Source organism: Ranitomeya imitator, chromosome 7 (assembly GCF_032444005.1).
Source record: "Ranitomeya imitator isolate aRanImi1 chromosome 7, aRanImi1.pri, whole genome shotgun sequence".
In the NCBI taxonomy this organism is placed as follows: domain Eukaryota; kingdom Metazoa; phylum Chordata; class Amphibia; order Anura; family Dendrobatidae; genus Ranitomeya; species Ranitomeya imitator.
The window spans coordinates 180,211,286-180,236,059 of NC_091288.1; the positions used below are offsets into that span (position 1 = coordinate 180,211,286).

Genomic DNA, 24,774 nt, shown 5'->3' on the forward strand with positions numbered 1-24,774 from the left:
TCCTAATAGTTAGGCCGGTCTGAGTTTGTACCACAATGTCTGGATTGGCCACGTGTCTCCAGGCCCAAACTCAACGGCTTCATAGACCTAGTCGAGTTTGGGTCTGGAGACGCAAGGTCGGTCCAGACGTTGGGGTTCAAAACCAAGACCGTGAATGTTTGACATGTGAATCTGGCCAGAGTATTAAATATGAAAAAAAAAAACATTTAATGAGCTCAGTTTTATAAAAATGAAGAAAAAAAAAAAATTTTAGTCCAGGTCACCACACTCTTATTTGGACTCATGCAGGGATCGGTGATCTTCATCCTACCAATATCTATCTTTTGTTTACCAGTAAATAAAATGAACATGAGATGTAGAATAAAAACCTAATATACAAATGTTAACATTTCCAACATAAAATTTCATATGATAAACACTAAAAGGCAGATTTTTAATTAAAAAAACAAACAAAAAAACCTCACAATGTTTGTTGCCCATGCGACCAATCATAGCGCAGCTTTCATCTTGCCAGAACAGTATAAGAAATGAAAGCTGAACTCTGAACTAGGCCAATTTTTCTTTTAGTTTTGAGAAATGCGGTCCTACATGGTTTATACCGCCCAAAACTTTGACAAATCAGAACTATATTAAAAATAATAAAAATTAAAAACCTATTGTCCATATTGCCTATTAAAAATAGAGCGCAAATTCTGAATGGGATTTTTTGATTATCTCCTGGATTTTATAAATAATAGGAAAAGAGTCAATGTCACAGCTAACCGCCATTCCTCAGCATCGTCAATAGTTGAGTCATGTCTCCTTTGGGCTCTTGTCCTCTCCTTTGATTTTCAATGCTCAGTCTGAGAAACAGCTGTAATAGGGTCACTTCTTGGCCAGTTATCGGATCATGAAGGGCTGGGCATGTGGGGTTACAGTGTGGCCATTGACAGTTATCGATTAAATGGAAGGGGCATCCACGGACAGAAGTCTTTGGGCCCTTCCGGTCTTGAAAGCTTTTTATCCAGCACTGTAGAGCTCGTGATAAGGTGACTCCTTTCACCTGGAAGTTCAGCCAGTTGCTAAGAAAAGGAAAAGAAAACCTACTTAGAGAAAAAACGTTGAAGGTGTACATAGATTTTTTTTTATTATTATAATTATTGTTCAGTTGCTTCCTAAATGCCAAGTTAAAGCAATTTTCAAGATGGTCTTCATTAAAAACGTTCCACCATTTTGCTACTGCAGATTGTTCGAGTCCTTTATGTAGACAAGTGTTTGGAAGAAATGTCAGAAATCTGTCCATGATCATTCTGACATCTCTGTTGTGGGATCTTACAAATCCAGCTAATCAGCGGCGCTCCCGCGCCCTGCTGCCGGCGTGTCGCTGATTAGCTTGATTTGTAAGATCCCACAACAGGGCAGTCTTTGCGTTTTCACACGCACAGCAACCTGGCACCTAAGTGTATGCCTTTACTTCCAAGGATATTTATCCTCTCCTCTGTGCACAATAAAGCGATTGTATGATTAAGGCTCTGGTAGGGCCGAAATGTCATAATTACCTCTGGTCGCTTTTCATGTCACATAGTTATTTTGTTAAATAAATTCTTCACCATTCGCAAAATACATATAGAGTGTGCAGTGTACTATATTCTCTATGTACGTGGGGCTAACACAGCCCACTACACCTGCACCTCGCTCCCCTATTATCCTGAGTGCGCGCCAATTTTCTTTACCCATTCTGACATCTCGGCACCCCTCTCCCTTCTCTCTGTGTTACTGATTACAGGACACAGATTGTACACAGATCTGCAGTGGAGAGGGGGGAAAAGCACGAGGAGGGCTAAGAAAACAGTCCATCGATTAAAAAAAAAAAATTGTAAGTACGTGAAAAGGATGCTGGGGGATACAAGCTGGATAGTCCTCCATAGTACATGCCTGCACAAGGCAATCTTGCCTTGCGCAGGCGTGTACTATGGAGGACAGAGAATGAACTTCAATCCAATATTGCAGCCAGCGGGTAAGGAAAGGGTGAGTCAAACACCCAAAAACCGCGCCTCCATGGCTGAAAATTGTTCCCTCCAAATTCAGGTGACAGAGTCCCTTTAAAGGTGTTGTCCACTACTAGGAAAACCCCATATCGAACTAGACGTTTGGCCCTGATAAGGAAAAAAAAAAAAAACACACATCCTCCCCTCCCGTGTTGGCAGTGTCAGCACTTGCGGTCCTGGAGCTCTCTTGCGGTGTTGAGACACATGACTCTAGCGCCCAATCAGCACTGATGTCACTGTCTCCGCCTTCATACAGATTGAACATGAAGAGGAAGTCAAGGATCCGCGGCAGTGACAGAAGGCAGAGACAGCGACATCAGTGCTGACTGGGCGCCGGATGTCACCACTGAAAGACCGCTCCAGGACTGCGAGTGCCGACACTGCAGGAACGGTGCCGGTACGGGAGGAGCGTATAGGTTTTTTTCTTTTAATTGTAAAGTCGGGGTCAAACAGTTCATGAAGGGGTTATCCTAGTATCGGAGAACCCCGTTAAAAGAGGTTGGCCTGCTAGGATGACCCCCGACTATAAACTCTCAGACTACTATTCAGGACTAGCAAGAGGAGTGCGATTTCCATTCTGCAGGATATAACAAACGTTTTCCCTTTCATTTCACATAACACAACATTTTTCTTGCCGTAGCCTCGGCAGTAGATATGTGTAGCCGCTGGCAACTTCCCATAGAGTCTGCTGATCATGAGGGGTTTTAAGAGTGGGAGAAACCCCTATTTATATGAATGTATCAGCATGGCCAAAAGTCTAAGAAATTCAAATATCCAACACAGCCATGTTACCTAGCCTCCAAAGTTTGCAGAACGGAGTCAGGTTTGATTTTTTCAGTCTCCTTCACTGACTCAAAACAGATATCCTGACAATGGTGAAAAATTGTGGCTTCTTCAAAGAAGATAAATGCAAAAAGTACAGGGAATGGACTGCAGTGGACTGAGATACAGTCATTTTCTCTGATAAAGCTTGCCTTTCAGACTTTTGGGACATCTGGCAGACTGATTGATTGTCCAAAAAAAAGATGAGCACTACCATGAGTCTTATGTCATGCCAACAGTAGAGCACCATGAGATCATTCATGTGTGTTGGCTTTTCATCCCTGGAGTGGCCTCATGCACAAGTTTGCCTAAGACCGCCGGCATGACTAACAAAAACAAAAAAACAACAACAAAAAAAAAAAAAAAGTGAAATTCTGGGTCCATGGCCAGAAGACTCCCCAGGTCTCAACACGATTGAGAACCTGTGGTCAATGATCAAAAAGCAGGTGGAGAAAAAAACTAAACAAAAAAAAAAAAAAAATTGTGATACCCCATTCTTGCCTAACCATTGCTTGGCATTGGCCGTCAGTCAGGATTTGGCCCAGATGCCGATATCCAGCATATGATAGGGTGAAGAGCAGAAGTGTTGAAAAATAAGGATCTACATTGGAAATATTGACTTTTTACATAAACTTGATGTACTTGTCAAACATTTAAAACTGGAAACTTTGTGAATACCAAAATTAGTGTCGGTCTTAAAACTTTTACCCACGACTGTGGATTAGAAATTAGTCTAAATTTTTACTTTTTTTTATTTTTATATTTTTTAATATAGACCATATATAGAACCAAAAACACATGGGTTACTTGCATAGTGAACAAGTCTGCTTATACAGGTACTATACAGATGATCAGTTTTTTAATACATCAGATAGGGATTATATACATTAGATAGGACTGCTCTATTATGGGTATACCTTGGCCATTGGTGGAGCAGCTTAACATACATTTTTTTGCAAAAAAACATATTAACTAAATACCCTGTATTTTTTTTTTTTGCATTTTTTGACTAGCACTTGCTTATTTACTGTGACTTTTTTTTTTACAACAGTATTTTTGACCTTTCTGTGCGTTTTTGTGTCTTCAAGTTCTTTGGTGGTGTGAACAGGTTTCTACAGACTTGTTCACTATGCAAGTAGCCAATGTGTTTTTGGTTCTATAATTGTTCTCTTGTTTCTACAAGACTGGGGAGTCCACCACTCCTCTGTGGGTCATTTGCATTGTAGCTGTTCCATCCTGCATGTCCACATGTATATTTTTTCTCTCTGAACCCTGCTTATACAGGTACTATACAGATGATCAGGTTTTTAAATACATCAGATAGGGATTATATACATTAGATAGGACTGCTCTATTATGGGTATACCTTGGCGATTGGTGGAGCAGCTTAACATACATTTTTTTGCAAAAACGTATTAACTAAATACCCTGTATTTTTTTTTTTCATTTTTTGACTAGCACTTGCTTATTTACTGTGACTTTTTTTTACAACAGAGTATTTTTGACCTCTCTGTGCGTTTTTGTGTCTTAATATAGACCGGACAGATTGAATATTTAAAACAACGTATAGATTTTGAAATCAATTTCTCTTTACCTTGTTGTGATAAGTGTGTGGGAGAAACAGGCCGGAGCAAACACTGCCCTGTAATATACAAGATAAAAAGTGTTTAAAAACAGAATACTCTCCATTATTATGCAATACAACAAATAAAATTAGAGCATCACTGACTAAACTGATCTTGGTCTGCCAAGATCCATCAGCTCCACCATGAAGCTTCGTCGTTGTCTCTATTAAAAGCATAGAGACAGTTCTGTGTTCACTCAGCTGACATTAGGTCTACATAAGGCCTTCTCCTCAGGGTTTTTAACCCCTTTAAACTTGTGCCATACATTATTAATATTGTACTATGAAAACGGCCCACAGATTATAGCATAGACTTCATGCAAGCTGCAGAAAAACCATACACATAGCGCCCCCTAGTGGCAAGTTTATAATTTTAGTACCGGTAGGTCTTATACAGAGCGATGGATGGATTGCATTTAGTATTCTGGGTCTCTTCCCTCTTGATATGTAATAGATCTGTCTCCCGGCACAGACCGGTGACATGTGTCACTATGGCTAAATGCCAATGAAGCCTCTTCCAGTTCTTTGATCTGGAAACAGGTTTATCTCTTACGGGACTTCACGCAGGGATTTCTTAAGCTCTCTTCCAACGCCCTGTATGCTGTTCCACTGATTTGCCGTCATGAACTGGAAGTCCGTCTGGATATTTTCTATTCTTAGCTGTTCAACATCATAGAGCCATTGAACCACAAAGATAGGGGCTGAAAAAACAAAAGCAACGGAGACTGAAACAAAGATAAGAACACGGAAACAGAAAAATACATTTATAGGGATGAATATGCAAATTGTCTCTTCAGAGAGGAAGAGGACTAGAACTCTAGTGCCACCTATTGGAAGTAGCAATCCTAACAGTCAATGTCGACTAACGAGCCTTGTCACATGACTTAGGATAATAGCCAAACCAGAATCTCAATTTGCAGACACTGTTTGAGATTGAGATTCTGGTTTGGCTATTATCCTAAGTCATGTGACAAGGCTCGTTAAAGGGTCGACATTGACTGTTAGGATTGCTACTTCCAATAGGTGGCACTAGAGTTCCAGTCCTCTTCCTCTCTGAAGAGACAATTTGCATATTTCCCAGAGGAGCATTGTGGCTTTAAGTCTCCTCACCTCGACATACTTATCATGTCACTCTCCACAAGGAGAAACGATAGGGATGAATAAAAAGTTATTGATGACTTTCTATATACAAGACTGTATACAATATATGGCGAAAAGTCCAGCTCCTCGCCAGTCACTGAAGCAAGTCAACCATAATATGGGTCACCAAGTGCTGAGGAGCAGAAGGCAGAAACGTCACCAATGACCCCATAACTGTAGAGTCAAAACCTCCTCTGGTATTAACATCAGTACAAAAACGGCAACAAGAGCTTCACGACATGGGTTTCTTTGGCCGAGCAGCTACTTACAAGCATATTGCCAAGGGTCAGACATTTATTTGGCGTCTGATTGACATGTTGGGTTGGGCAAATCCCAGGAGATAGTCACTTGTCTGACCACATTTTCAGATGCTGGCCTCAGTTGACTTTGTGCAAAATCTCTTTATGGTAAAGCATCAAGATTTCCCTTAACTGGATCTACTGTAGCTTCCAACTTTATGTGAACAGATTGAGGAGGAACTAGCTCTGTTCCCGCATGTGTGCCAAATGCATAAAGCAAGGTCCAGAAAGTCCCGGTTGGTTGACTTGTGAACATGATTGAACCCCCATGGAGCCCTGACATCAATGAACACCTTTAGAATTAATTAGAATGGAGATTGAGTGTCAGACCCTCTCATCCAACAGTGTCTGACCTAGCAAATGCTCTTCTAGATGAAGGGGCAAAAATTCCAGCAGAAACCTCCAAAATCTTATTAGTTTTGACTCTTCTGGGAAGACTTTCTATATCTGCAAAAAGGGTGGTGGAGATAGGGAGCCAGCTCCATATTAAAGCTTATGAATTTATAGGTGGTCATACAAGCTCCTGTAAACGTAAAGGTGAGGTGTCCACTGTGTGGGAAAAGTGACTTCATATACTCTGGGTACACACCGGTGAAAGCGTCGCCTATATGCCTTCTCCACAATTAGTACCTTGTAGACTATATAATGACAGTTCACTCCGTGCTGGCCAGAAATAAGTGAAAATTATATTGGAAAAAAGCTGGAAATGCTTCACTACAATGCCATTAAATTCTCCACCCAAAACATACAGATGGTCGTATATACACACCATTAAATCTGAAGCCGAAGACAATTTAGTAATTACGTTTAACTTGGAGATATTGCCATTTTTTATATTCAGTTTCTCCAGAAAAAGGACAACAGTTAGGTCCCAGTTATCACTTTATTGCCTGTCTTACGCCAATCTTTGTCCTCTCCAGACTTACTGCTGTTTATGGCAGTCGTATCACCAGGTCTATAACAAAGAACTTGACATTCCCACAGCCCTGCATGTCCATCAGATTGTTATCAAAATCGTGGTTCTGACATCTCCATGTCAAATAAAGGGTGCATTTACCGACTAAGGGCTTGTTTTCACTTGCGAGGAATACGTCCGTGTCTCGCATGTGGAAACGAAGCTCTGGCGCCGGCACTGTGGAGCGGAGCGTGCGGACGCATAGCAACACATGCAGCCGCACGCTCCGCTCCGGAGTGCCGGCACCAGAGCTTCGTTTCCACATGCGAGACACGGACGTGTTCCACGCAAGTGAAAACAAGCCCTAACCCTCATTATTGGCATAAGGGAGATGATGGAATAATAGGAACCATCTGTATGTTCATATCGAGAATATTCCATGACGCTTACTTTTCATTGAGGTGTATGACTTGGGGCCATAGAAGCACTGCCACTCATCTTCCTTTTTATATTGCTGCCTGCATCTCTCCGGGAGCGCTCCGTTCCAAAGTCTGCAAAGAAAGTATGGGAAATGTCTTCTACAATTTCATTATATATGTATATAACACTAGTACAGGTGCAGACAGAAAAAGGGCCTCTGTGTAACCAAAAGTATAGGAGGTGGTCCAACACTTAGGACATTAAGCATCACAAAAATTGGGGGCCCCAAAGTCCCTTGTCACATGCAGAATTTTGACTACTCTCCATTCACTTCTAGGAAATTGTCAATTCATCTTGTTCTGCCCAAACCAGCAGGGAATGGAAAGGTGGTCATGCATGCCACCACCACGCCAACACCTGTAGTCTCAAAAAACTGGATGTCCCACCAGTCAGACCCCAACGATCATTTAAAACAAATTTTGAGGATAGTCTATCAAGGTTTTTAGTGGTGGACCTGGTAGTATATGTGGTCAGCTCATGCTCATGGATGGTGTCAGAAACAATTAGGTGGGTTCTTGATTTTCTTTGTCACTTACTTCAAGCCTTTTTTAATGGCGTCAGTCAGTGCACAGGAAGCTCCATCCATACAATCAGATTTTCCATGTTTACTTTCGAGGAACCATCCAGAATCCACCAGGCCTCGGACCTGCACAGTATCAGCGGTCAACTCTTCTACTAAGGAAGCCACCCGGTCTATGTTGATCAAGACTCCAGTACCTCCAGCGCTAAAACACATGAAGGAAGACATAATGTGACAAGCTCAGAAATCTTATCTTAATTGCAATGACATAAAATCATGTGTTACAGGGGGCAAGCACTCAACCATACAGGGGCCTTATTTATGGTCCATGCTAAGGTAGCAACTCCCAGCCAGAGCTTGACACATAAGCTTCATTGTTATGTATCAGACTGTGTTTGGGTCAGAAGACTCGCAGTAGGCCTGGAAATCTCAGCGATAACACGGACCATTAAATAAGGCCGCTATAGGATCGTGTGAATACACCCATAGGCCTCATTCAGATGTCCGTGATTCACACGGTCTATCCATGCCTTTCTTCTGGAGTTTATTGGCATAAAAAGACCTCTCCTAACATGTGAACATGTATTTTTAGAGCACATCAAAACTCACCCATTCAAATCAATTGGTCTTTGCACAAAACAACAAAATTGGGAGTGGAGAATAAGGGTCTGTACACACTTTTTTTGTGTTTTTCTGCGCCGTTTCAGCATAAAGCCTGTAGGATTTCCTAGTAATAGCAAAGTGAGTGAGATTCCTGAAGTCTCATCCACACAATGATTATTTTTTTCCTTGCAAATTTATATCTGCACCATGCAATTTTTTTCACCCATGCTAATGAATGGGAAAAACGCATGTATTTTTTGCTGAGTTTTCCTGCAAACTCATCAGTATTTGCAGAAGATTTCTGGGAAAATACTGAACATCTGCACTTACCGTAAGGTATTTTGAAACCAGGCTAGTTAAGGGGCCATATTGCCAATCGGAGCCAGGTGGTATACCTGATGGTCCAATGTAACATCTATACAAAGCCTGCTCCACCTGCTGTGTGTCATTAAGAATACTGCTCATCTTGTCCAGTAGAAAAGGGGGATTCTGGCGTTTCAATTGCAGGTGAACAGTTACCTTTGCACCGCTTAGGACACAGTCAGACAGCCGTATAATGTAGACAACGTAATGCTCAGACTGGTCTGCAGCTCTCCCGACCTAAGCATGACAGCTGCATAGAAATACATGAAGCGGTCACACTTGGGTCGGGAGAGCCACCGGCCAGTCCAAGCACTGCATTCCGATTTCACTCCAATTTATATTGCAGTTTGACTTTGCCCTTATAGCGATACCACTGCTCTCTTCTGCAGCTAGAAGATCTTTATTGTTCACCCCCATTGGATATTTTTGGTAAATGCTGTGGATTTTGTTGCGGCAAAGTACGAATCCTCTGCACATTTTTGACCTTTGCATTGCAAGGGTTTACATACAATCATAGCACAATTAATGAAATATGCTGACAATTTCCAACATAGAATTAAAACAAACATTTTTTTTACCCAATGGGAACAAAAAATATTACTTGAGGGAATTGCAACCCACTTCGTCCCCTCATGTTCCTTGAAGCTCTTCAAAGTAGGTTTACGCAGAGGAGCGGAAGGTTTGTCCCTTTATGTCAATAACGCAGCTGCTGGGTATAATCAAAACCATCTAACATATATACATCCGCTTCGCTTTGTCACGCAAGGAGATGGATGCATTGAAGGCACAATATCTGGATGCCAAGGCTGACCTGAGAAAGTCATCACTTTCTGCTTAATGGATAACTAGCGGTGTAGGCGGTAAACAGAAAACCTGCCATCAGGCTGCACATTTTTTTTTTCCTTTTTACATTTAATAAAAGAAAGTTCAACTAAAGTCACAAAACTTCTGCAGGGTCTTTTCACACTATCTGCAGTGTAGGTTAATGGTGTGCAATATAGACTCTTGGGTCATAGGTCCCCTATTTATTGGACAAAGGGCAAGAGAAAACTTTTGGCCACAGTTCAAGGTTTCCGTTATTTTACTACTATTTCAAGGTTTGTTTTTTTACTTGCACAACGGAGGTCCATTTTAAAAATGGCAACAACTAAAGTGTGCAGAGTGTGAGGTCACTCATGTTTTTCCTTAAAGTTCGTTGCCCCAAGAAGGTGCACTTCTGAATGAGTTTGGGCAATTGGCTGAACAACCAGCCCAAAAAGTTCTCTCTGGTGATGCGGCTAGCAGAGCCAGTTTTGACATTGCAGCATCGGAGGAGCACATGGGTATTAAGGCTGGTTGGGACCACCCAGTCTCAGAGCATCGCATGCAAGCTGTATAGCACAGAGTGCAAGTGTGCACTTACCTAGGAAACCTGCCAGTACAGAGATGGCTGGTAACTTCAGCTAAAAAAAATAAAAAATAATAAAAGCTGCACACAATAGAATAAGAGGAGTGATGTTTAAAATAGGTTGCCCCTTTAGCAAATTTTGGTGCTCCAGCACAGCCGTCCCCAAAGTTGTTCACATTCTATGGTATTGGCTGCAGTGCCAACAGTACTACTAGGGCAGTGAGCTCAGTGGATCTGCCTAAGTAGCCAGAGCGTCCCGCTGAGAGACACTAAGTAGTAATGGCCATGCAGGGAGCAGCGTTGGGGACAAAGTTGGACCCAGGAAGGGCAAGTAAGGCTTATTTGTTTTCATAAACTATGTCCGGGGACAACTTTAAGAACAGAGTGGATTTTTTTTGATAAGTAAATTGCAAAGTTGTTGGTTTTAAAGAGCACCTCGCAATTTTACCAGTTTAGGGAAAAAACAACCACTTTGAAAAAAATATGTGAAACGCACTTGTTTTAGCATAGACGAGGAAGGCAAAAGGGACCCCTGCTCACAGCCACCTTTTCCTTTTATTACACCATCCAAATTTAAACATTTTGACAGACAAAGAAAAATTCTCATCTTTGAAGTGGTATTGACATCTTATAAAGTGGTGGCACAGTGCTCTGATGGGTACGGGCCATCTTCAGGTGTTTCAAGTGATCCGGAAAATGAAGCTACCGTAGAGCCTGATTAACCCTGCAACTTCTGCAGTTTTTCAGCTGTGCAGGGTTCTGCAGCCAGCCTCAGCCTCTGATTGGAGGCGCCAAGAGCCAGATTTCACCAATTTATCGGTGTCACAGTCCAATATTCAGTGTCCGAACAGGGATGTCCTGAGCAGCCATTGGTCTCTGACCTGAGCTTCGCAGCCTCACGGGTTTGAGGCTGTCGGTCGATACATCATCCTTAATACTCACACCACGAACCTGTCAGTGCATCGGCCTGATCGAAGGATAAACTATAATGTCTATGGCCAATTTAGCTGTCATTCTGCAATTCTTTTCTCGTGCTACCAAAGCAGCTGCACTTGTGCGATAAAATGCATCCTGATAACTAATGCAATTTTTTGCAATAAATGAGATGTAATTTGAAGCCAAGTTGCAGACTGCCACCTAGCAAAATGTCCAACCCACCTCGGCCTTTGTTTTGGTTTATTCTGGAATAAAGGACATGGGTAGTATTGTCATGGTGTCATTTTGGGTTGGCGGTGTGATGGGGTTCTTAGAGTTGGTGGAAAATTGGGCTTGGGGTGGTGGGCTGTGCATCAAGCAGAGGACACCCTCCAATGGTATTTGGCAATGGCCTGGTGAAGTTTTTGTGACTCTTCATGGTGGGGTCCCTGGGGAGTCGTGGCATGGAGAAGGTGTTTCCGGTGACGGAGGTGTCCTCAATCTGGTGGTCACGGCTGGGGCTCCAAGAACCTCTGTCAACCAAAAGTTATTCAATGTTGTCTTTCTTATAATAAAGGCTGACTTAACCAATTTAATCCAACAGTTGGGTCTCTCCCAAGAGATGAAAAATTCTGCACCAAGTATTAAACATGTGCACATACCCTAATGTTCTCATAAAAATATAAAAATATAAATATATCACAGACCAGTGGACAGTCATAGAACATTCTACCCATTCTGTACCCATTCTAGCCTATGAAAACACAGATCGACCATTCATGGATGTCTGATTTAAGCCTAAATTCAGATCTTTTTTTCCCAGACTATACACATTTAGATGATCACACGCAGAGAGATGTTATCTATGGACCTTGATCAACAGATACAGACGCATTGTAAATATGAATAAGACAATACAAAACGTAAATAACGAGGAATATACCTGGAACCTGCCAGAATGACACTTTTTGCCTGTTTAATGCCCTTTGGCACCAACTCGCGAATCACCTCCAGTATAATCGCTGAGCCCATAAATGCATAGTCTGTAGGAAACAAAGAAACTTTAGGTTCAGATCAGAGTTGCGATTTCTGTTTTCTTTTTCAGACACAGAAGAAAGGAATTCTAGCAGTCATGGATCAGTGGTGTCCAGCAAAACCCAATTGACACTTTAGGTCCGTCGAGTTCCACCAAAATGTTTGTTTGTTTTTTTTCCCCTTAAATATAGCGAGAACATTGTTGCATGCAACCCTACTTTTTTAGCCAAACCTGACAGAAGGAACCTCCACCAACATTATATGCACAGAACATATTCTCAGGAGTTCTGAAGGGGGAGAAATTCTCTATAACAATACTTTGTAAAAGGAATTGCCCATAAGGTAATTGCACTAAATACATCTGGACCACACACAGACTAGGAAACACAGCAAGCACTGCTACGCAGTCAGGAGGCTGAAATTCCCTTGTAGGTGAGACCAATATACCAGCCCTAAATTACAAGGGATGTTAAACCATCTTTGAGGTAGGGCGAGGAGAGGTGGGACAGCATTGTAAGACTTTCTGGAGGCACAATGCAATATATATCAAAATAATATTGCATACACATGCATTTCATATTTTTCTGTACTTTTTCTTCTGATATCAGAAAAAAAAAGGAATATAGAAATGACAAAAATTAAGCCCCATGTTCTATGAAAAGAAAAAAAAAAAAAAAAAAAAAAGGCAAAATTAATTTAAATGTCTGAACGAGAAAGTTATAGACACGTTAAAAGCACATGTATAATAAAACCTAAAAATGTCCCTGTTCAGGAAGTAGGGAGAGAACATCTAAAAGGGAAGAAAAAAAAAAAAAGTACCGGTCCGGGATCTGGAGATATTTCCACTCCAGACATCACTGGAGCAATATGGCACAAAGCTGTGGAAGAGAGAATAAAACAGTTAGTTTGACTGTACTGAACGCTATAAAACTAATTTGTAACGTTTATTAGCCTTCTAAGTCCCCATGCACACTAGTGTTAATGGATATTTGTTGTTGCTCCTATACAAAAAAAAAAAATATGTTTTAAATAATTGCAACCTGCTCCAATAGACAATAGCTTCATACAAGAGCAGAGCCAGTACGGCTGCCATAGGCTTCATACCAAGAGCAATATTACCCATGTGCAAATGTCCCTGGACCTTTGGTTTACCTACTTTTTTTTTTTTTTTTGGAAGGGGGTGGGTTCTATGATGTTTGGACCTCAGGACCCAAATCTTTGGATAAGTCATTACACTGCGATTATCCTGATTTGAGATGAGTGTTTTATAGTGTGTGTTACCCAACGTTATGTTTAGAAATTGTATTTTTCCAGCAGAAAACATGAAAAAATTGCTATCGCAGTGGCAAGTCCCCATTAAAGTTTGTGTTTTATGAAGGTTTTTTGTTGTGCCTTTTTAAATAATAAATTATGAATGGAAAACGCTGCATGCGACCAAGCCTTTTTCTTTGAATGGTCTCCACAGGTCTTGGCACTAAAATAGTCAATAGCAACCTGCCCTGTGTTTCTGCTGAGTTTTTTTAAGATGCAAGTTTCTTTTCACTTCGACTTTTTAGCCCCAAAACACCAAGTCTGTACTGCATGGGTCATTAATATTTTGTGCACCTTAACCCATGGACAGAGTCTCTTGCACCAGTCTAATCTTGAACACCTTAGGTCTAACAATTCCAGAAATATGAATGGGATTAATGATAGTCATAACCTCTGGACTCTCCATAGGCGCAGCAACGTATGGCGCTGAACAGCACATGAATGAGAACCCACAATTTTTACTGCCTCAGGAAAAAAAAAGCAAACAAAGCAAAACAAAAAAAAACAAAAACACAGCTTTGGGACAGATTAAGCAATACTGGTGTTGTGAATGCAATGAAGGGCTTGTTAGAGTATGATGCCCCAAAGTCACTAACGCCATGTTCACACGTTGAGTTTTTGGTCAGTATTTTACATCAGTATTTGTAAGCCAAAACCAGGAGAGGAACAATCAGAGGAAAAGTATAATAGAAGCATATGCACCACTTCTGTATTTATCACCCACTCGTGGTTTTGTCTTACAAACACTGAGGTAAAAAATTCACTAAATACTCAACGTGGCCTAACAGGTCTAGAGGAGCACTTGTGGTGTAAAAGACACCGGCACTTTTGGTACTTTTCTGAGATTACGCAATATGATAGTAGAATGTCTTATGACTGGTCTCAAAATGATTTTAGACTCCTTTTACCAATGTTAGAATAATAAAACAAGTGCAAAGAAGAAAAAACACAAGACAAAAAACACAAAGTTGATAAATTGCAAATCAACCCTCAATGGGACCTGGCAGGTTTCTATGGGCAAAACCTCCACCAATCTCATGTATAATTGGGCACGGTCTTGTATAACGTTCGGGTCTATTAGAAAACTTACACGGCATTTAGATTCCACCAATGCGGATTCTCATCCTGTCGGGGAGATAAAATTCCTATACCTGCCAAATATAAGAGGATGTGAGCCAAGTATGCATCCTGCTGCAAAACCTACATGGTATCGGTCACATTATCAAGTCAGATACATGCGTCAGATAAAGACATGGTTTAGAGAAAACCCGTCAAATATATATTTTACAAACACAACAACTATTTTTATGCCAAAGGTCTTTGGCACTTCATTGACAGACCCCCCCTACCCCATGCTCTATAACCATGGTTATACTACCGCGCATAGTATCCAAATTTCATATACTTTCATATTTTGAAGATGCTGTATTTAATTGTTTCTAAGAAAGATTTCCAAAATTGGATGCCTTATGGAGGAACTGTGTGATGGTAGCATATGGATTATCTACTTCTACATGGTGCAAAGGTATAGAGAGACAGGAGGACATTTTATTAAGACTGGTATATCACACACCAGTCTTGAAGGAAAAGTCTGCTGGACTAAGGGGCAAAAAACTTACTAAGAGGCACACACCTAAATAAATCTGGTGAATTTTTTGATTATCTGTTTACTAGCGAATGTGCTTGGATAAGGCCTTAACCGAACACGCTTGGGTGCTAACAGAGTGACTTTGGCATTTTAGAGTCCCCGCGGCTGTATGACTGGCGGCTTTTAAACAGGCAATCCCTGCATGTATTGTGGCTGTTGAACAGCGCAGGGACTCGTACATATTTTTCCGAGCATGCCGATAACACTCGGTTAGCACCCGAGCATGCTCCAAGAACACCTTATCCGAGCATGTTCGCTCATAGCTGTTCTTTACCAAAAAATAAAAGCTAGTAGAACCAGTTTTCTGAGGAACATTACAGTAAATTTGGTGTTGACCCTCCTGACAGTAATTCATTCATTGCAGAGTCACAAAATTTGGCTCAAACCTTGTGATTTTTTTTATAGCAGAAATCTGCTTTAGATATATTGACAATGTCCCCCTCAGGTCTCATTCAGATGTAATTTTTTTTTCATATGCCAAAAAAAAAAAAAAAAAAGCCCCACACCATTTCATCATATCAGTTTCATCGTATTTTCACACGAGAAAAAAAAAAGTTAAAATACTGGACATGTGAACAGCCCCATAGACTGTGGTAGGTATTGAATAGATAACAAGTGTCTGATCATCGCTAGTGATGAGCGAATATACTCGTTACTTGAGATTTCTCGAGCATACTCGGGTGACCGAGTATTTTTTAGTGCTCGGGGATTTAATTTTCATCGCCGCAGCTGAATGATTTACATCTGTTAGCCAGCATAAGTACATGTGGGGGTTGCCTGGTTGCTAGGGAATCCCCACATGCAATCAAGCTGGCTGAGAGATGTAAATCATTCAGCTGAGGTGGGGAAAACTAAATCTCCGAGCACTAACAAATACTCGGAGGTCACCCGAGCGCGCTCAGGAAATCTCAAACAACAAGTATATTCGCTCATCACTGCTCCTTACGCTAGTCAGAACCAGGATAACAAGCCTCCCCCACTCCATACGATCAAGTAGGTACCCCGCCACTGCACTGAAGGTCTACGGGTCAAAAGGAAACAGGCCACGTGGTATCTAGTTGTCTCAAGCAGTCCCATACACTTGGATAGAGTGGCATCGCGCAGGCTCCATTTAAATAATTCCACACAGCAGATGTACAGGGTCTTGAGACATCTAGTACTCATGAGGGTCCTAGTGATCAGACATTTTTCCTCAAATTCATGGCCACAATTCAGACTGGCCAGGAGTCTCCTGACCCAAAGTCAACAGCCTGTTGAGTTGAGCTAGATCCATGGCCAGTCCAAATATTGCCATCCGTGCATGTTAGTACTTGTGAAACTGCCCTAATCCTGTAAATAGATTATAAAAGGTATGTTCAAGGAATAAAAAACCTCAAGGTTACCTCTTCTGCTTTTTGGCCAGTTAGAGGAGCTCATTAGGCGCTTAGTATTCCTGTATCGAACATCACAAGTCTCCTTGCTGTAACAACACCACCCTCCTGGAAAGAAAGATAGAAAATCTTATATCTAACATGATTACTTCTTGCAGCTACTTAGAGAAGACCCCAGCCATTTTTCTGGCTCAACCATTAATAGAGAAAATAAGAAGGTGATAGGTTGGGCTGTAAAACATAGTCTGTACCTTCAAGAAATATTATCCATCGCTTGCTGGTTTTGGTTTCTCGTATGTAATACCTGTGAGTGCAAAAGACAGAAGAGAAGTTATCTTGAACATCTACTTGGTCTGATGGTCTTTCAGTGTGCTTACCCTGCTGTGGTTCCATCATTGCAGGTCACCTGGGTGTTCTTCAGTAGATACAGCCTCATATCATCTGAGACTTTCTGCTCAGTCCAGGAAGCCAACATGGAGCTTCTTGTTGGAATCAAAGTCTGTTCAAGTAAGGAGACGTTCACTGAAGACATCCCAGGAACAGAAATGGATTGCTCCTCAAAACCCAGTTGGACAACTTCTCTACCCTGAAGTGAATTTCTTGGACTGCCTCTATTTCCACGTCTGGATTGTGGTATCACCTCATCAACAGTAACCATAACCAGAATGATTACTATCAGCAGCATATTGTGCGTCTTTGTTCTCACTCTGTCCAGTTACTTCAAATCACAGACCTGAAACAAAATCTTAGCATGAGATGGACACAATACTGCAGGAAAGACAGTTGGGCCACCCAGAACCCTGTCTTATGTTTGTGAACGGAGAAAATGCCAGATTCCCTAAACCAGTTTTTTTTAAAAAGCTGGAATATGGCCTGGGGTCTGAATGGAGAAGATTAGTGAAGGTTCCTCAAACCATAGTCCATCTCAGGTATTAGGACTAGCACAGTGATTAAGAGCTGCACCTGGAGCCCTGTATATGAGAGTTGTGGTAGGAGAGCTCAATGTCTGTTTGGAGCAGGTCACTGGTGATCAGCCTGGAAAATGGGGTGAGAAATGTACAGCACTGCAATTCTGAGGGCATTTTGAGTCCTCGGAAAAACCCTTATTCCTCATTCAGATGTTTACTTTAGGGTGGGGGGTTTTAGTGCATGTGAGAAAAATGGACTGTCATTTTCAAATGTTTTTTGCGTTATTTGCCTGTTTTTCTCATGTTAAAAAAATAAATAAAAAAAATTCCTACCCATTAACGTTAAAAAAAAAAGTTACAAAATGTGTGCTGTTTTTTTTTTCCCCATGGACTCATTGGTTGAAAAGAGCAAGTTTGATTTGTGGCTGTGATTTAAAAAAGAAAAACAGAAAAAAACGACATGTTTGGGTTTTAGGTTTTTTTTGCATACACCCTGTCTGAAAAAACATTGACATGTGAACTGGCCCAAATTAGGCCTAATTCAGACATCAGACTGATTTTTGCATACATTAAAACCATTGAGTGTCATCAGTGTTGTTTTTTTTTGGTTTTCAATCTAATTTTCATCAGTGTTTGGACATTATGTCAGCTTTTACCATCAGTGTTTTTCAAGTACAAAAAAATAAATTGGATACCTTCTCCTATTTATTGCAATGTTAATCACTAACAATACAAGGATGTCATCTATGTGCTATCCGAGATTTTGATCCGTGTGGGTAATATTGATTTATGACTCCGATCTAAAACAGACATGATTTTTTTCCTTTTTTTTAAAAAAGGACATATGAATAAAACCATAGACTTTAATGGATACATGTTCTACCCATGAAAAATACTGACGGAACATGTACAAGGCTCACAAATGTCCGCTTGAGGACTTAGGTACATATTTATCTATGGAAAACCTAGTTGGAAAATGGCATTCTGAATAAAGCCTTATGCTTGGAGATATTTCATGATTGGAACTTTGCAGAGCAAGATTTATTTTGTTTGCTTGTGGAAAACACAAGCCATCATTATTAAGCTATGTGAAATAAGAGAAAATAACTGAAAACTTTAGTGTGCGTAACTGTCCATCCCCGTAAAGTCAGTACATAGTAGAGCCTCCTCAATTACAGCTGCAAATTGCTTTGGATAAGTCTCTATCAGCTTTCCACTGAGATTTTGCCTATTTCTCAGGGGAAAACAGCTGCAACTCCTTGTTAGGTGTCAAGTTCCCACCTCTGCACAGGGGGAATCTGGAACAATGTCTGCTGCGGTCTCCCATTCTACATCAGCCGCAGTGGAGCCTGCTCAGCAGAGACGTCGGTCCCAGTGTCTCACTCAGCCTGATACTGTGCAAAGGGTTACTGCTGCCTTTCCAGGCTCTGCTTTTGTAGTCAGCACCAGTCAGCGGCAAGCAGGCTTTTCTGGGACTAAGCCCTGCTTTGTACACACTGAGCATGCCCACGGGAGGACCTCTCATTGGAAGTCGGGGGTCACGCGCTCAGGTCCTGTAGCAGCTCCTATTGGGTATCCAGGAAGGTCGTGAAGAGCTGCAACTATAAAACATTCGCATGGCCACACGGCCATGTGCTAGTATCAAATGTGTATGGCTTAGGCCAGTGGATACTATACCACTCTTTATACATGTGGTGTGAGACTGTAGCCCTGGGACTGTACACTCAGGCAGGCAGTTAGCGTCAGTGGGGGCAATTAACCGTTGGCTTGCTTGCAAGCACAACCCTAGTTAGGGCAATAGTTTTTATGTACAGCGCGACTCTGTGAGGCAACAGAGATCGCTTTCAGTTCACACGGGGTGAAGCTTAACCCATATGTGAGCTCAGAGTTTATCCGCCATTACGTTGCAGCAGATATCTCTGCACAGTGGACCCCGGGCTGCGAACGCACCTTGTTGCTTCCTACCTATACTCTCACCTTTGGTGAGAAGTGATCTTCAAGTCTGACCGCAGTAGAATGTCTGTCTGCCTGTAACTTCTCCTTCCTCCATAGAATCTTACAAGCACCAACTTTCATTGCCTATCTCAGTAATGTGAAAGCCTGTCTTAACTGAATATACATTTTTCTCTATGATTTGAGAGTGAATGGCCAGTGAAAGAGGAGAAAAAAAGTAGACTTCTCTAATAATATATAATAAGGTTTCTCATTTTCAGGTGTACGATTAATTTATGCAATAAAAATGATAGCTTCTCTTTAAGCCACCCAGCAATATAATCTGGGTATCTGTCATTACTTTATGATGCCCTCAGATAGAGACTTGCCACTGATTCCCTTAGGGTACCGTCACACTATACGATTTACCTACGATCACGACCAGCGATACGACCTGGCCGTGATCGTAGGTAAATCGTAGTGTGGTCACTGGGGAGCTGTCACACAGACAGCTCTCCAGCGACCAACGATGCCGAGATCCCCGGGTAACCAGGGTAAACATCGGGTTACTAAGCGCAGGACCGCGCTTAGTAACCCGATGTTTACCCTGGTTACCAGCGTAAAAAAAAACAAACAGCACATACTTACATTCCGGTGTCTGTCCCTTGCTGTCTGCTTCCCGCACTCAGTGACTGCCGGCCGTAAAGTGAAAGCACAGCAGTGACGTCACCGCTGTGCTCTGCTTTCACTTTACGGCCGGCAGTCAGTGAGTGCGGGAAGCAGACGGCAAGGGACCTGACGGACACCGGAATGTAAGTATGTAGTGTTTGTTTTTTTTTACATTTACGCTGGTAACCAGGGTAAACATCGGGTTACTAAGTGAGGCCCTGCGCTTAGTAACCCGATGTTTACCCTGGTTACAAGCGAACGCATCGCTGGATCGCATCACTAGATCGGTGTCACACACACCGATCTAGCGATGACAGCGGGAGATCCAGCGATGAAACAAAGTTCCAAACGATCTGCTACGACGTACGATTCTCAGCAGGATCCCTGATCGCTGCTGCGTGTCAGACACAGCGATATCGTAACGATATCGCTGGAACGTCACGAATCGTACCGTCGTAGCGATCGAAATGGCACTGTGTGACGGTACGAAGTTAGGCAAAGTTCACACGTTCAGTATTTGGTCAGTATTTTACATCAGTAGTTGTAAGCCAAATCCAGAAATGGGTGAAAAATGTGGTGACGTGTTTATTATACTTTTCCTCCGATTGTTCCACTCCTGGTTTTGGCTACAAATACTGAGGTAAAAAACTCACCAAATACTGAATGTGTGAATGTGGCCTTCAAGAAACAATAGTGTGCAGATGACCTTGGACACTTAAATGGGACTAGGGTGAGCGAAGTATCAGAAGTATCACCGCTGGCATTTTATCTGCCTCTAGTTGCTCTGCTTTTTTAATTATGAAGTCCGGGGTTGTTAGCAGATCTCCATTCCACCATATTTTAGAATATCTCGGTTCTGTATCTTTGGGTCTGTATTCGTTGCAACACCCGGATTCCCATCGGCTCTGTGAAACTGTGCCAATCTATGAAAGCCCTGTGCGAATATATCGGGCAAGCAGAATTCTTTGATCTCTCTCCACTTGGCTCCTGAGTAGAAGGATCAGTTTATATGGCTTCTTTCTATCTAACATATTCTGGATGTGTGAGAATGATCCTAAACACGCTCTGGTGCCTCAGGCCTTGTGCACATTATACTGTCCTGCCTTGTCAGGAGCTCGAACAGGACTCCCGTGGAGGCTCATGGCGCCTCTACTGTACCTCTGTATGTCTCTGGTCTCATATGTCTTGCGGCTGTTAGGCAGAGGCACCACATGCATGTCTCGCGGCTGTTTATAAGGTAATCCTTGCATGTGTTGCGGCTGTCAAACAGCCCATGCGACATGCAGCCGCGGGGACTCGGACATATTCTTCGAGCACACTGAAGACACTCGGTTAGCACCTGAGCATGGATAACACCTTATCCCAGCACGTTCGCCCATCACTACTCACCTGTGATGTGGTCTGAGGTCATATGTAAGCACAAAAACTTGCAGCAAAATACAGAGTTAAGCTCCCCATACACATACGACTAATGTCAGATGAACCTGTCAATATCGGCGGCATTGACCAACAGTATAATATGTCTTCTGGCTTCTTGACAAATTATGTCAGGAGAGAGAAGAATCCAGAATGTCCAGTGTTGTACTGTCTGTCCTTTTTTTTCTTTGAAAAAGCTGCTGCCAAAGGAATTTGACAGTGGCTTTCTCATGGAGAATTTATTTTATAGTATTGTATTTTATTGCATAGAATACAAATGGCAAATAGTGAAATCTGTGGTATAAATCCACAGCAGAAATTGTCATTTTTGTGAATTTAAATTCTGAAGTGTAGGTCTACTTCTGCTGATGGGAATGAAATTCCCTAAAATCTCACTCGCTTTGCTTGTACAAAATCCATGGTAGAAAATTGTTTGCATTGTTTTGTTTTCACAATGAGCTTTTGGAGAGTTTTTGATGTTACAGAATTTCTGCACCTATTATGTAACTTAGGTCACTTACTTTTTTTGTGTTTTTTTTTTTTTAACATTTGACGTTATGGTTTTTGTCTCTTGTTGGTGTTTCATGCTTTAAATAAAGCTGCCTTGTTTTTGAAACTTCCTGGTATTTGCCATTAACAAAACTTTATGGATACAGTCATGTGCGGATTTCATGTTTTTGATGCGTTTCCGCAGCAGAAACGTACTTAAAACGCACGTTAGTTTTTTACCTGCGGAATTTCCACATCAAATGCAAGTCTATATGGAGACTCTGCACAGAAAACTCAGTGTACCCGCAAGAGAAATTAACATTGATGCTGCGTTTTTTTTTGAAGCAGCAAAAATACGCAGCGTCAAAAACGCACCAAAATCTCATCGTATAGGAAATAAAAAATTTTTGAAGCGTGGAAAATCCCATGAATAGCTATGATATGATGCCTCATGATAACTTAGTTATTGTAGGGTTTAAGTTCCCACAATGAGTTTTTGACACTCCGTATTGTTACTGCACAAAAAATGCAGCGTCTGACAGTTCCAGGAAAGTGGATGGGATTCATAGAAATCTCCTGCCTACTGGGCTTCATTTTTTACACAGTGCATGTTTTAAATCTGCAAAATGTAAATTTTTCCTTGTGGGTACGCTGGTTTTTACGTGCGAATTTTCCCCATAGAATTTTGTTAGATGCGGAAAATCCACAGGTAATAAAATGTATGAATATTGTACATGACTATCAATAAAGTTTTGTCAGAGCCAAATACCATAAAGCATCGAAAACAAAGCAGATACTAAAAAGACAAAAACCTGAGCAACAAAAACACAATAAAAATGTAGGTAAAAAATAAAAATGATTTTTTTCCTTTGTTGTTTTTTATGTATTTTGAAACGTGTTTTAAACAAGAAAGTAACCAAATATCCCCAATAAGGCTATGTTCACATGCTGTGTTTGTTCAGCATTTTTTAATGCTTTTTTTATGTAACTTGTCAGCTGCGTTTTACAGTCCAAGCAAAGTCTATGAGACTTCAGAAGTCTCATGTACACAGTTTGTTTGTTTTTGTCCTCACTATATTGTGCAATACCTCGTTTTTTTGCAAAATGCAGCATGTCGGTCCTTTGAGTGTATTTTCAGCATTTTTCACCTATTGAAAGCAATGAAGAAAATGCTGGAAAAAAATGCAGGTATCAGTTTTTTGCTCCATTTTTTGGTGCCAAAACCTGATGATGTAGAATCAGGTTATTTTTTTTTTATGCACTAACCTTTATCAGCATGTACAAAAAACAAAGGTACCATGACAAAAACGCAGGAAAATTTAGCAAAACCTGCTTTTTTGAAGCAAGTTTCTTACTGCCAAGAGAGCAGGTTTTGCTTGCTGGGGGGGGGGGGGGGAAACTGCATCAAAAACGCAACCTGTGAACATAGCCTAATAGACACCAAAAACTCACCAAATACACACCATGGCAAAATATCCTAAGGCAATCTATTCATGTGCAGTCCTATGTAAGATCACAAAAAAAGCGCCTTATGCTTTGCTATATCGAAGAATGGACATGACCTGAAGAAGGACTGATACATATTTGCATGTGTCTATATATAAATAGGTTTATGCTTCCATTCAATCCATGCTGCATTCTAGAAGAAGGAAAATTTTCCAATAAATGTCATTAACCAACGTAAAATATCTATATGGTAAAATAAGTCACAAACTAGCCAGTAGCCAAATACATGCAGAAAAAGGATGAAAAGTGCGCATTTTTCCTGACTTTTGCAACATGCTAGTGATAAAATCTTCTCCATACAGAAGGGTGAACATATCATATACTGTAGAAAATACATTAATAGGAGGCATCGCTAGCAACATGAAGAAAGGACAGCCTATAGAGGTAATAAAGCCATATACTTAGCTTACCTCTGGGAGCACAGAGGATCCGACCACCAGACACGAGCCCCTCTCGGGAAGAAAACACTTCATCCTCCTATGTGGTGCACATATACTGTATTTTGGATGGCAGCTGGATGACTCATTGATCTGTAAAGGGGATTACAAGCCTAGTCCCCTCACATCCCTGAAATGCAGGACATCAATAGACATCAAAGGGACATGCCTGGCCAAGGTTAAACTGCTTAACACCCTCATTGCTGGGGAACAAGGAATGCAGAACAGTTCCCCACAAAGACCCAAAGCATTTTATTTCATTTAACGGGAAGTGATATTTACATACCGACAAGGTCATTCTCATTCTTCGACCTTTCCGATGTATTATCGGGCAGGTTACCATACAATAGTGCAGCGCAAGGAATGGATTAGGGTCTGGAGTAGCGATAAGGTGTTATCAGCCATGCTCGGGTGCTGACCGAGTGTCTTCGGCGTGCTCGAAATATATGTTCGAGCCCCCGCATCTGCATGTCTCAGGGTTGATGGCAGAAGCAACACATACAGGGAATCCATGCATCTGTTCAACAGCCGCGTGCTCGGATAACACCTTATCCCAGTGTAGGAGAGAAGACCGGGCTGTGGGTGCTGACAGGGCACAGGGTCCAGAACTGCTGGGGCCGAGCCTGCTGTTGCCGGTGGGAAGGAGATTGGGGATGGAGCAAACCTTGAACTCGGGAGGAAGCGGCGTGGTGAGCCAGGTTGATATAAAAGGGTTTAGGCGGGAAAGGAAAGGGGCTTCCCACCAAAAAGAGGAGTCAGAGTGGACCGGCGCTGAACTATGGGGAAAGATAGGCCGCGTGGTAGCAATCGAGACAGGGAAGAGTGCGGGCTCCTGGGATTCGGCCAAGTGGAGGAGTGGAGCTACGATATAACGGATTAGGGGCTCAGCGGGTAAGACCGGTAACTGCCCGCTGCCGCCAGAAGTGAGGACAGCTTGTTAGGCCTGAAGACCGGCCTCAGTCCGCGATCGACCAACCA

The 24,774-nt window shown here is 41.7% G+C and overlaps 1 protein-coding gene across 1 annotated transcript; it reads right to left on the minus strand.

The window, feature by feature from the left end:
• Positions 1 to 209: 209 nt before the first annotated feature.
• On the minus strand, positions 210 to 23,825 carry LOC138645921 (palmitoleoyl-protein carboxylesterase notum2-like). Its single transcript, XM_069735402.1, has 12 exons — positions 23,770 to 23,825; positions 16,817 to 17,172; positions 16,691 to 16,743; positions 16,452 to 16,547; positions 14,512 to 14,572; positions 12,930 to 12,988; positions 12,019 to 12,118; positions 7,824 to 8,012; positions 7,258 to 7,358; positions 5,027 to 5,174; positions 4,444 to 4,491; positions 210 to 1,061 (listed from the first exon to the last, which is right to left on the minus strand). The coding sequence occupies exons 2-12, from the start codon at positions 17,122 to 17,124 to the stop codon at positions 758 to 760; spliced, it is 1,467 nt and encodes a 488-aa protein (XP_069591503.1). The 5' UTR covers positions 17,125 to 17,172; positions 23,770 to 23,825; the 3' UTR covers positions 210 to 757.
• Positions 23,826 to 24,774: the final 949 nt, after the last annotated feature.